The following is a 13,330-nucleotide window of genomic DNA, read 5'->3' as shown; positions in this document are numbered from 1 at the left end:
GAGATAGAAGACATTCTAGATCATCGTGTGGGTAGGAGCATAGAAACGTGAATCGGAATCGGATCGGAATCGGCAAGGCCGAATCGAATCGTGAATCGGCAATGAATCGGCAATGAATCGGCAAATTTGAAAAAACCCTTTAAATTTAAAGATTTTAACAATTTAAAACTTATTTCATGCACCCTTTATTGAATATAACTTAAGCACACTATAACATCATCAAATAGAAGTTAAAACTTAACATACATAAACATGAAACATAAAATCCATCACATACGTAACTATGTTATCTAAGATTCTAAAATGTAAATTGTAGGCTAGCTGAAGTAAATAGAAATCAAATGATCATAATGATTTAAATCATAGAATGTATGTAAGATGATCCATAAGACATCAAATCATAAATTTATGTAAGAATCTAAGATGAAGATCCATGAAAGTTTGAAACTTTGAAACATATGTCTATCAATGATTCAGTATCAATATCTGTAAACAAAATATAAAAACAAGGCTCCAGCTCAAGCCTCAGGCTCATAGTCATCATCATCCTCAACATCATCCTCAAGCTCGGCTACAGCCTCAGCCTCAGCCTCTGAGTATCCAGTCTGCCTAGTAGCAAGGCGTCTAATGTAGGTCCTAGAGGACTGTCGAGCCATATCTCCCGCATATAAGATGGGCTCACGAATGTCGCTAGGGCCTGTGTCTGTGCGTGCACGTGTGCGTCTACCAATGCCTGAAGAACGTGCTCTAGCTGCCTCAGCCTCTATATCCACCTGGTCAATCCACGCACGGTCTTCCTCAGTGAAGACTGGATCTACAACCTCTGTGAGCCACTCTGATTCTGGATCAATCTCCTCCAGAATGATCGGAGAGGAGTCAGTGCCCAAAATCTGTCTGATCCTAAGACGGAGGTTGTAATGAACGAAGACAAGATCATTCAACCTCTGCACTGTCAACCTGTTTCTCCTCTTCGAGTGGATGTGCTCGAACATGGACCAACTGCGCTCACATCCAGAAGCGCTGCTTGGCTGACTCAGAATACGAATGGCAATTTTTTGAAGTTTTGGGGTTGTGGCCCCAAACATTTGCCACCATCTATCTGAAATAAGGGAAAATAAAAATAATTAGTCTCATTTACAAATTACAAATTACAAGTTAACTCTAAAATTACATAATCAACTTTTTAAGTTTAGAATCTAGATTCATGAACATTGAATATATTATTTAATTTTTACCTGGCTGTATTGTTTCCCGAGCATCTATGGCTACCCTGCTAGAGAAAAGTGGCCCTTCTTTATTATTGAACTTATCAAGCTCAATAATTGCAGCACTGCTATCCTCATCAGTACTCAACCTCTGGATCACTGTATATAATCCGGTGAGAACCTCCTCATCCGCCTTGAAGTCAGGACGGAAACGAAATGCCGAATTCAAAAAGTAAGCTGCTGCATGGATGGGTCTGTGGAGCTGATTCTGCCATCTCCTATCAATGATGTCCCAAATAGGGGCATACTTCTCCTGCACTCCTGCATACTGAGCTCTAATGGCCTCCTTGGCCCTATCCATGCCCTCATATATGTAGCCCATAGAGGGCTTCTCCCCATCAGCAGTTCGTAGGAGAGATACAAGAGGCTCAGTGGCCTACATATAAAGTAAAACAAAAATTTGAGTCAAAACTTAAACATAGAATAATTCAATAATATAAGGTAAAACTAAATCATTAAACAATTAGCATAGTAAACTGTAAAATATTAAATGTTAAATTGCAATAAAATTACCTTAAGTATTTCTCTAGCAGGTTTCCAAAAACCATCATCATCAAATATGCAATCCACCACATCTATCCCTGCAGTGGTCGTAGCATAGGAAGATGAAATCCACTCCCGCCCAACAAACATGCTCCTCAAATCATCCCTTGATGTCAACAAGGACTGCAAGGTGATGAAATTCGAGGCAAACCTCGTGATCCCTGGACGAGCTAACTCTTTGTCTCCTGTGTACTTCCTCATTGTGCTAAGGACAAATGAATGATTATAAATAAACTTACATATGTTTTTTGCCCTTTCCACACATGACTTGACCCACTCAAGTTTGCCAATTTCCTCCAACATGAGGTCAAGGCAGTGTGCTGCACAAGGGGACCAAAATATGGTGGGGTGCCTCTCCATCAAAAGTTTGCCTACAACAATTATAAGATAATTAGAAATTCAAATTTCAAACATGTTAGAACTTAGAACTTAGGAAACTTAGAAATTCTAAGTTAGAATTAGAAAAAGTTCAAAATTCAAATAAATTTATTTTCAAAACTTAAAAAGTTAAAAGTTTACCTGCAGCAACATAACTTGCTGCATTATCTGTCACCACTTGCACCACATGTTGTTCCCCCACCTCTGCTATAACTTCCTCAATAACCTCACATAAGTATATGGCGTTTTTTACATGAGCAGAAGCATCAATGGATTTGAGGAACATGGTATATCCTAAAAGTAACAAAACAACGAATTATAATTACTATTAGCAATCAACAAATCAAAATTTGAAATAGTCAATCACGATTCAAAATTATGTATGTAGGAAAGTAGAATGATCAATCACCTCCACAGGATACAAGAAAATTGAGGAGTGTTCTTCCCCTCCTATCTGTCCAACCATCAGTCATGATGGTGCAACCCTTTTCGATCCACTCCTTTCGGTTGTCCTCAAGCTCATGCCTCATATCCTCAACCATTTCCTCCAGGAGGTATCCACTCAACTCAACCTCAGTTGGGGCTTTAAACCCCGGACCACAAATGGCAACTGCATCTATCATGTTCTGCCAATAAGGAGTCCTGTCACAAATAGATAATGATATTGATTAGAAATTTAGATGTCAAAAACTAAAATCATAAAACAAGTAGATATAATTAAAGTTTTACTTTTACTTTTAACTTTAACTTTGAAGATAACAAAGAAAAAAGAATCAATTACCTGGCTGCAATAAATGGAATGTTGCAAAAGTACCAGAATTTGCAAATCTCTTTTCTGGCAGCATCATGAATCTCCTTGTTCAAACCCATGCCCTCAAGCGTGGGTTGGGAGCCAGGAGTAGTGCAGGGCACAAAGTAACTATCCATTCTGCTTTTCCGCACTCTAGGCCGCAATAGGTTGGTGTTGGACTCTGTCTCAGTATGAGACCGACTACCACTAACACTCACATGAGCACTAGCACTAGGATGAAAAGGAGGCCTAGAAGAACCCTCCCCAACACAACCTACGGATGCGGAAGCTGATGCAGATGCACTTGCAGATGTAGATGCGGTTGCGGATGTGGGAGCATGGGAGCCAATACCTCTTAACCCTTCAAGTTGCATTTTCTTAGTCAACTTGTCTTGTTCAATTTTTTCTAATGCCACTAAACAAGAGCGTTTTGCCTCAGCGGTTTGTTGAGTGCAAACTGTGACATCATGGCCAGGTATGCCAGCAATGTGGTATTTCAATCTATAGATATCTCCCGAATTTATTTTTTCTTTGCAAAATATACATTTTGTTTGATATTTGGTTCTCCCAGGAAACTCTTCATTATATTTCCAGCATTCATCTTTTTTACCCATTGTGGAAATTGGAAAATGAAAGCAAAGGGCTGCTGCAATAAAAAAATTCATGTAAAAAATCAAAGTTTGCAACTAATAAACAAAAACTACAAAACAACAAACCCTAGTTTGCAATTTAGTAAAACTAAAAATAAAAAAATTCAAGATTTGCAAATGAAGTTTGAACACTAAAAAAATTTAACAAAAAATGCATACTACACTAACATGCAAAAAAAAAACCAACACTTACCTCTTGCAAATGAGTTGAGGAGTGTTGATATTGACTCCTTAATGCTCCCAGTGCAATTTATGGCCTCCCCAAATGGACTTCTGATCTTTTTGGTGTTCTTCCTTCTTGCCGGTTGGAAACCTATGGATTCTCTTTTCTCTTCTTCTCTCTCACTCTTCCTCTCTTCTACTCATACTAAGCAAATAGAAGGCTCTTTAGGGTTATAACAAAGAGGAAAGTCAACTTAGAAAGCAAATAAAACATGTGTTTTTTTTAAAAAATTGAACTTTCTATCCTTGCTGCCGCAGCCGATTTCTGGAGATTCACGATGGCGATTTTGGCGATTTTTGCCATGAATCGCCGATTCAAGCGATTCAGGCGATTCACACGAAAAAATCGCCATCAGCGATTTCCGATTCCAAAAAAATCGGGAGCCATGAATCTTATCGTGATTTCGGCGATTTCGGCGATTTCATGGCGATTTTTGGAACTATGGGTAGGAGTACCAGAAACAGGCAGTATGAAGAGTATTTGGTCAAATGGAAAGGACGACCGATCGAGGACTCAATTTGGATTTCAGGAGCTGAGGTTTCCCATTTGGGATTTCCTCTACCATTCATAAAGTGACAGGGTCACTTTTCAATCTACCCTGGGTGTCTGATGCAGGAGCATCCAGAGGTATAAGGGCAATCTTGTGTCACCCAAAAAAAATGTACTTAGACTTAGTTTCTGTTTCATGTGTTTTCATTTTTGGACACCCATTTGGGTCAAATAAAGGTTTCAACTCTCACAGTTCCACTATCAGTGTGCTAAAAAATCCCGAAAAAATAGGAGCATGTAATTGGATCATCATTTTGGTAAACTAGAAGGTGTGAATTGGCCAGATGAATGTAATTGTGATTTAGAGCATTCCAGAAAAAGAATCAGGTCAAAAGGCCCCACGGTTTGAAAGTTATTGCAGATTTTCGAGTTTTGGAGACCTCCTAAGAATGCTTCAAAGTCAGGTTAGGGGCATTAAATGACCTCAAAAAGGGCCGAAAAATAGGGACGAGAAAAGCTCGTCCATAGGGCTATAGAGCGCTTCGAGAGCTTTCCGGAAATGTAAACGGTTCGTCAATCGGAGCTACGGTTCAAAAGTTATGCCTCCCGGAAGTTCAGTTACCGTTTCTGGATTCTTCTAGATTTGCGTCGACTTCTAACGCAGCTTTTGGAACCTTCTATTTGGTCGGTGGATGCCTACTAGCACTTTCTAGAATGTACTCCTAGTCCTTAACCTTCCAAGGTCTATTTAAGGAGATTTCTGGAATTGTAAAAGGCAGTTCGGAGTGGAGTTTGAGAGGAGGTACTGATAGGAGAAATTATCTCCACATTTATGCTATTGTAAGCCCTTAGGCATGTTTTGAAGTTTATTTTCTCTGTACTGAATGTACTAGCTTATTTTTCAGTTAATACAATTTCCCCTTTTCTATTGTGTCCATTATGTTCTTGGGTTGTGTCCCCATCAAATCCTCGGTTTCCGCCCATGGAATATCGCATTCTCAATTTTGCGTAGTCTTTATAGGATATATCCTCTTCCAAGTTTGCATTCTTCCAATCTTCGTTCAATTGTTCTTGAATTTCCTCAAAGGTTGGTTGCCTTCCTCCGTGTGGTACCTCCGCCCGTGTAGGAAAAATCAGCATGGAAGGTCGAGCGAATGCCAGATGAGGGTTCGCCTTTCCTAAAACTGAGTCGGAACTGTGACCATTTTGTTCCCCAAATATCTCATTGTCTACCAGTTTCCGAAGAGTTTCTTCCATAAGTCGTTGTGTGTCGTTCATCTTGTAAAGTTTCTGCAAATTCTGAACAACCAAATCTGATATAAAGCCTTTATACTTTGCTGAAGATGGTCTATATCAATACTGGACGGTATATACACTATCCTTTGATTGGTGTTTTGTTCTGCAATTATATAATTAATTATGCTAGTAAGTCAAATTAGGCAGAGAATGCTAAAGGAGCAGACTTATTTTATTCGTGTGTCCTTTATCCACATTCCTATCTCTTACTTATAAGGCACCCAAGAAGCATGTCCTTAGAAAGGACATGACTCTTTCTAGGTCGGCCCTACACACTAACCAATGAGTATATTGCCCATATTAGTTTTAAATATACTAACAATAACTATGCCATTTAGAACATTACTAAATATTCCAAGAAAGACGCCGATTAGGTTATACTATAAGGTATTTGGTAGGTCAAATCCTTTCTAAGATTATCAATGCTTTGCTAGATCCATACAATCTGCAGTCATGATCAATAATGTTATCAGAGTTATATAGGAGTAACACTCCCTCTTAACTTGATAATCATACTAAGAGATAATCATAGCTAGCAACATCAATTAAGATGAATAAGCATAGATTGATACTCTATATCTATCTGAATCTTCTAAGCATGTAATATCATTAAACACATGATACTATGTCATATTACTATACCTGTGATATGGCTTATCACTTATACTTGTGATAACAGTATTGCATGGAATGCAATACACAGGATAAAATTCAGAGAATGATAAAATTATTCCTTTATCCAAATTGTGACACATAGGTACTAGCAGGCCTATATCACAATATGATCCTAAGTTAAGATCTACCAATTCACAGGATAAAATCCGAAGAATGATTAAATTATTCCTTTATCCAAGTTGTGACTCATAGGCATAGAAACGTCTATATCACAAAGCGATCTTGAACTCATCCATATCTGATAGTAGTTCTCTACTACTCAATGCATTATCTAAGAGATCGTTATCTCTCATAATGTATTTTATACAAGTGTTCATTATCTCAGAGATCATCACCTCTTAAATAATGAATACAAATGGTGGAGCCCATAACAATCAATAGCCTAAAAATAATAATTTTAACTCAAAATTATTTCATTAGTAATTAAAGAATATAAATGTATTATAATTCAACCATACGAAGTCTTTTCCTGAAGTGATCTATCTTCACTCGAGAGAGAGAGGTTTGGTAAGAATCTGTTGTCTGATCTGCACTGCAAATGTATTCTAATTTTGCAGTATTCCTATCTACCATATCTCTTATATAATGATAGAGAATTTCAATATGCTTGGACTTGTCGTGAAAAATTGGATTCACAGAAAGCTTGATGGAACTCTGATTATCACAATGAATAATAGTAGGATTCATGGGTTGACCAAATAATCCCACAAGTAACTTTCTAAGCCAAACTGCCTCCCGAGAGGCCATTGTTGCGGCATTGTATTCAACTTCTGTGGAACTCTGTGCTACTAATGCCTACTTTCTACATAACCAAGATATCATCACTGAGCCTAAACTGAAACAGCATCCTAAAGTGCTTTTCCTATCAATAACACTTCCAACCCAATCTAAGTCTGTGTACCCATGTATGTCCAAATCAACTTTCTCATATTTGAGCTCAAGGTTAAGAGTGCGTTGTAAGTATCTCTTGATGTGCTTGATTGCAACTAGGTGAATCTCCTTTGGCTCACACATAAACTATCTTAAGGCATTAACAACATAGCAAATATCAAGTCTTGTATTTACTAAGTACATCAGAGACCCAATCATTTCTCTGTAAAAAGTAGAATCTATGGAGAGTGATTTTGCAGTTGTTTCCTTAAGTTTGTGTAGATTGGTCTCCATTGGAGAAGAAATAGGTCTGCAATTCCACATTCCAAATCTCTTCAAGATGTCTAATGTATATTTTCCTTCATTAAATATGATGATGTCGGAGTTCTACCATACTTCCAGTCCTAGGAAGTAATGGAGAAGTCAAATCTTTCATTTCAAATTCTTTGATTAGATCTTTCTTGCATTGATCTATAAGATGATCATCACTTGTTATTAGTAAATCATCAACATATAGTATCAAAATTATCATATCATCTTTATCCTTTTTATAATAGAGATTTGGATCAGCTTCATTCTTGAAGAATTCTAAACTAGAGAGATAATTATCAATTCTTTCATACCATGCCCTTGGAGCCTGTTTAAGCTCACAAAGAGCTTTCTTGAGCCTACAATTAAAGACTTTAGGGTTATGAGTTTCAAATCCTTCAAGTTGTTCCAAATAAACCTCTTTTGTAATCTTTCCATTCAAAAATGTTGTTTTCACATCCATCTAATGTACTTTTCATCACTTTGATGCTGGAATAGCTAGGACTGCCCTTACAGAGGTGTATCTGGCAACTGGAGCAAAGGTTTCTTCAAAATCAATTCCCTCCTCCTAAGAGAATCCCCTAGCTACAAATCTGGCTTTATATTTTTCAATGCTACCGTCAGCAGCATGCTTGATTTTAAATATCCACTTAGAAGAAACAACACATTTTCCTTCCAAGCTGTATGTTTAATAGCATCTGAAACATTGGTTGGTTCTGATTTAGATAAATCACTCATGTTTGTTGCATAACTAGAAAATCTTTTGGGTCTTTTGCTTTCTCTGAAGGTTCTAGATGGTGCAGCGAAGTCTTGTGCTTCCTCTACAATCTTAATAACCCAAAGTGGTCTTTTCTTAGGGTTTTGAGTTTCCTCAAAATTAAGATTTTGAATTTCATCTTCAATTTCTTCAATGTTCTCCCTTTGAAACTCAAACTCGTGATTTTCTTCAGAACTATGTATATATGTAGGATCTTCAGAACTAAGAGCTCTTTAGAATGCTAAATCTTCTTCCAATATTACATGCCTACTAAGTTCAATGTTTTTTTGACCAGGTATGAAAATTCTATATGCCTAGATGTTTCACTATACCCGAAAAAAATACCTTTCCTCTCGGAGGGTTCTAGCTTAGTTCTCTTTTCTTTTGGAACATGTATGTATACTGGGCACCCAAATATCCTAAGATGGCTTATATTTGGTTTAACCTTAGAAAAGATTTCTTCAAGAGTTTTATCTCTAAGTTGGGAGTGAAGAATTCTATTTTGAATATAGACAACAATACAAAAGGCTTTTACCCAAAGATAATATTCTAAATTTTGATCAAATATCATAGCTCTTGCTGCTTCTATAATTGTTCTATTCTTCCTTTCTGCTACCCTATTTTCTTATGGGTTATAAGGAACAGTATACTCCCTCTTAATTCCCGCTTCTTTACTAAAATCTTTAAACAAGTCTGAAGTATATTCCCCTCCATTATCAGTCACAAGAGTTTTAATTTTGTGTCCTGATAAGTTCTCAGTTAAAGTTTTGAATTCTTTAAATCTCTTAAGGATTTCCTTTGACTCTTTACATTTTAAGAAGCAAATCCATGTTTTCCTAGAGAAATCATCTATAAAAAAGTATATAGTACCAGAATCCTCCAAGAGAAGGAACAAACATAGGTCCACATAAATCTAAGTGTACTAATTCCAAAACATTGTTAGTTTTTCTAGTGCTATCATGAAATGGACTTTTGGTGTTCTTACCCAGAGTGAATCCTTTGCATATGCTTGAATGATCTTTATTCAACTTAGGTAAACTAGTAACCATCTTCTACATAGTTGATAAGGCTTTGAAGTTTAGGTGTCCTAACCTTCTATGCCATATTTCATTTTATCAACAACTTAGTGAATTAAGGCTTGAATAGGTTCTATGTTTAATTCATACAAGTATCCCTTTCTTTGACCAATCAACTTTGATTTCTTAAATGAAGAGTTCTTAGACTAGGTCATCACTTTACCATCTATGAATGCAACATTATGTACATCATCTTCAAGTGTTGTAACAGAGATTAGATTCCTCTTTATTCTTTGTACATAGAGTACTCTTTTGAGAGAGAGAAATATCGGACTTCAGTTTCAAGGTGCAATTCTCAATTCTTTTGACTAAATGATTGGAATTATCACCTATGGTAACTTCGCCATTAACTTCTTCTTATATTGATTCTAGTACTTCTTTGTATCATGTAATGTGTAGAGATGATCCACTATCAACTACCCATGTTGTGCTTGATAGTTCATTTGATAGTGTAGAATACAATACACGTTTCTCAGGATCATAGTTTTCTTCTTTCCTAGCAACGTTTGTATAGTTTACTTGCTGCTTTGAATTCTACAGGCAATTAGATCTATAGTGTCCAAATTCTTCACATTTGAAGCATTTTATTTTGGATAAATCTTTCATAGGTTTGTCATTTCTTCGATTACCCTACTTCTTGAAGTGTTACTTCTTTACCTTTATAGGGTTTTGTGTTGAGAACTTGAAGTTCTTTATCTTCAGTTTTCAAATTTCTTCCTTTCTTAAGTTTCCTAGATTCTTCTTGAACACAATCTCCTTTAAGTTTATTGAAGTCTAGAAGATTGTCTCTAGCACTTACTCCTTATGAGAATGCTTCCCATGAGTTTGGTAACCCATCTATAGCCATAAGTGTTAGCTCTTTGTTTTCAATTATGGTCCCTATACTTGCAAGTTCCTCTCTTAGACTAGCAAACCCTTAGGAAGTATTAATTCATAGATTCTTCGTTCTTTATTTGTATATGATTTAGTTTCCTTTTTAGTGCAAGGGTTCTAGTCGAATTGTTAACCTCATATGCATTTAATAATGCACTCATCATATTAAATGTTGTCTGATGTTTCATTAGCATAGGTACTATTTCATTTTTAACCCCATCTAATATGATTTGCATCGCTTTCCTATTTTCTTTAATCTAGATAATTTTATGAGGATCAACATCAGGTCGCTTGGATTCTTTATCAACAAACTGTATTACATCGTTGTCTTCAAGAATCATCATAATTCTGAATTTCCAAGGAACAGAGTGTTCTTTTCCATCAAACCTATCTTCGGGTTTGATTATGCTAGCCATTGAAGGTAGGAGCTGCTAGATATTTTAAATCTAATTGTTAATTTGCAGAGCCTAGGTTCGACTACCAGAGCTCTAATATCATGTAAAGTTTCTGCAAATTCTGAACAAACAAATCTAATATAAAGTCTTTATACTTTGCCAAAGATGGTCTATATCAATACCAGATGGTATATACAGTATCCTTTGACTGATGTATCGTTCTGCAATTATATAATTAATCTTGCTAGTAAGTCGAATGAGGTAGAGAATGCTAAAGGAGCAGACTTATTTTATTCGTGTGTCCTTTATCCACATTCCTATCTCTTACTTATAAGGCACCCAAGAGGCATGTCCTTAGAAAGGACATAACTCTTTCTAGGTTGGCCCTACAAACAAGCCAATGAGTATATTGCCTAGATCGGTGTCTCAAGGATAAACAAATTAGTTAGTAAATATACTAACAACAACTATGCCATTTAGAACATTATTAAATGCTCCAAGAAAGACATCGATTAGGTTAATACTATAAGGTATTTAGTAGGCCAAATTTTTTCTAAGAATATCAATGCTTTGCTAGATCCGTACGATCTGTAGTCAAGATCAATAATGTTATCAGAGTTATATAGGATTAACAAATCTGTACCTGATTCCTCGAAAGATCCCTCAATATTGCCATGATTTCCGAAGGAGTGGGTTCTTGATCTGTCATTCTATTAACTGAGTGGGACCTCCTCCTCTTCTGGCTATAAACTTCGATTCACTATCAACAGGCTGGCAAGATCTTTGGCTCTAATACCACTGTAATGTTCTGATCCCCACAGTTGAAGACATGACTCCTCTATATACCCAATTTCATCTTCGTTAGAGGGCGTTGCAAGGGAGAGAGCGAACTGGAGGGAGTGTGTAAGTCGTCGGTAGTAGCTGATAGGTCGTATGGTGAATGGCAAATGGGTTGTACAATTGAGACAAGGAGATAGTACAGTTGAGTCAAGGGGTTCGTACGGTTGAGATTCAAGAGACCATACAAGGGGGTGATTGGGAGTACTGTGGTGACTAGGATGATGTCGTCTGGTGAGGAGGGAGATACCGTATAGTGATGCGGATGAAGCATACGGTGAGGGTAAAGAAGCCATATGGTGGCGAGGGTGATGCAATATGGAGTTGTTCTTCAGATTCACTAATGCTAAGTCCTCCGAATGAATTGACAATTGAAGGAAATTGTACAAAGAGACACTGGAGTATATTAAGATAATCACAAATAGATATAGGTATATTCCAGACTAAAATGGTGTTTCGGATTCGCCAGATCCAAAGAAAAGTAATACACCAACGGAATAGAGTGAAGGTCAAATCCCATCGAAACCAAAGAAAGCCAAGCAAGGAAGATCTTTCACTTCCGAAATGGCAAACAATATTGAACTCCAACAGGAATTCGCAATACAAAGAAATAATCCAAATCGCATACCAACTACTACCTACATGTTGTGCTTAAATACCCTTCAAAGGAACTTTCTAAGGGTTTACAAAGATAGGTGACGGCCACACCTATAGAAACAATGGAATAAAAATGGGTCTGAGATATACTAAATCACTCGGCCCATAAACAAAGGTTTGATTAATTATTTACTTTATGACGGGAACAGTACATGTCTTGGTTAATGAGCGAACATGGGTAGAATTCAGTACTGGAGGAAATAAGATACTATGTGACATCCTTCCAGTGGATGCTTGTCATCTCCTTCTTGGAAGGCCTTGGCAATTTGATAGAAAGGTACATCATGATGGGGATAAAAACTCCTATTCTTTTCAGAATGATGGGTTAACCTATAACATATAGTCTCTAGTTGAGGAAAAGAATTGAAAATAGATAGAGCCTAGTGTGATGGTGGTAGGAGCTAAAGAATTCGTGGAAATTCTTAAGAAAGAAGGGGGAGAAGGATTTTCTCTAGTCTTAAAGCCAAAGGACTAGGAAAAGAAGGATGTTGAAAAAGAGATCCCAAGGCAAGTGCAAGAGATATTGGAGAGGTATAAGGAAGTAGTAGCAGAACAAGGGACGAAATCCTTACCCCCAATAAGAGATATTAGCCATCAAATAGATCTGATTCCTTGACCTACCCTTCCTAACAAGGCTTCTTACACGATGACCACTCAACAGAATGAGGGAATAGCTAAACAAATCCAAGAGTTCCTAAATAAAGGGTTGGTAAGAAAGAGTCTAAGCCCTTGTGCAATACATAGCATCCTAAACCCAAAGAAAGATGGAAAGTGAAGATTATGCACTAATTCTAGGGCCAACACTAGGATAGCCATCAGATATAGGTTTCCTATCCCTAGAATAAAGGATTTTATGGATTGTTCGAGCGGAGCTACCTATTTTTCAAAAATTGATCTTAAAAGTAGATATCATCAAATAAAAATAAGAGAGGGGGGTGAATGGAAGACAGCTTTCAAGAAAAATGAAGGGTTATATGAAGGGCTTGTCATGCCATTTGGGCTATCTAATGCAACTATTACCTTTATGAGGTTAACGAATGAAGTATTGCATGAATTTATAGGGAAACTTCTAGTGGTATACATAGATGACATTTTGGAATTCAGTAAGAGTACGAAAGAGAATCTCAAGCAGTTGGAGATTGTTTTGAGGAGGTTGCATGAGCAGAAACAGATGATTAACCTTGAGAAATGTGAGTAACTAGTGTACCTTAGTTTTGTAATATCACAAAGTGATTTGAAGGACCCTT

The 13,330-nt window shown here is 36.9% G+C and overlaps 2 protein-coding genes across 3 annotated transcripts in view; both read right to left on the bottom strand.

Moving 5' to 3' along the window:
• LOC149562552 (tRNA (5-methylaminomethyl-2-thiouridylate)-methyltransferase) overlaps window positions 1-13,330 on the bottom strand; it is a 212,782-nt gene that overhangs the window by 138,472 nt on the left and 60,980 nt on the right. The window lies entirely within an intron of this gene.
• LOC149562554 (uncharacterized) lies at window positions 328-3,982 on the bottom strand. Its single transcript, XM_089826041.1, has 7 exons — window positions 3,820-3,982; window positions 2,968-3,622; window positions 2,596-2,828; window positions 2,328-2,480; window positions 1,779-2,179; window positions 1,236-1,641; window positions 328-1,099 (listed from the first exon to the last, which is right to left on the bottom strand). Exons 2-7 carry the CDS (start codon window positions 3,588-3,590, stop codon window positions 519-521), a joined length of 2,397 nt encoding a protein of 798 aa, XP_089682167.1. The 5' UTR covers window positions 3,591-3,622; window positions 3,820-3,982; the 3' UTR covers window positions 328-518.

Source organism: Cupressus sempervirens, chromosome 4, assembly GCF_028749045.1.
Source record: "Cupressus sempervirens isolate cs-2001-9-10 chromosome 4, ASM2874904v1, whole genome shotgun sequence".
NCBI lineage: Eukaryota > Viridiplantae > Streptophyta > Pinopsida > Cupressales > Cupressaceae > Cupressus > Cupressus sempervirens.
The sequence above is the reverse complement of the archived record's forward strand: the minus strand, read 5'-3'. Positions and strand labels throughout refer to the sequence as shown.

Bases quoted from the DNA above. Each gene is read 5' to 3' on its own strand.
- LOC149562554 (XM_089826041.1), bottom strand. From the start codon at position 3,590: ATGGGTAAAAAAGATGAATGCTGGAAATATAATGAAGAGTTTCCTGGG. The intron at 1,642-1,778 runs GTAATTTTATTG...CTTTATATGTAG, and splicing joins CTGCTAGAGAAATACTTAAG to GCCACTGAGCCTCTTGTATC. The intron at 1,100-1,235 runs GTAAAAATTAAA...CCCTTATTTCAG, and splicing joins TCGGGAAACAATACAGCCAG to ATAGATGGTGGCAAATGTTT.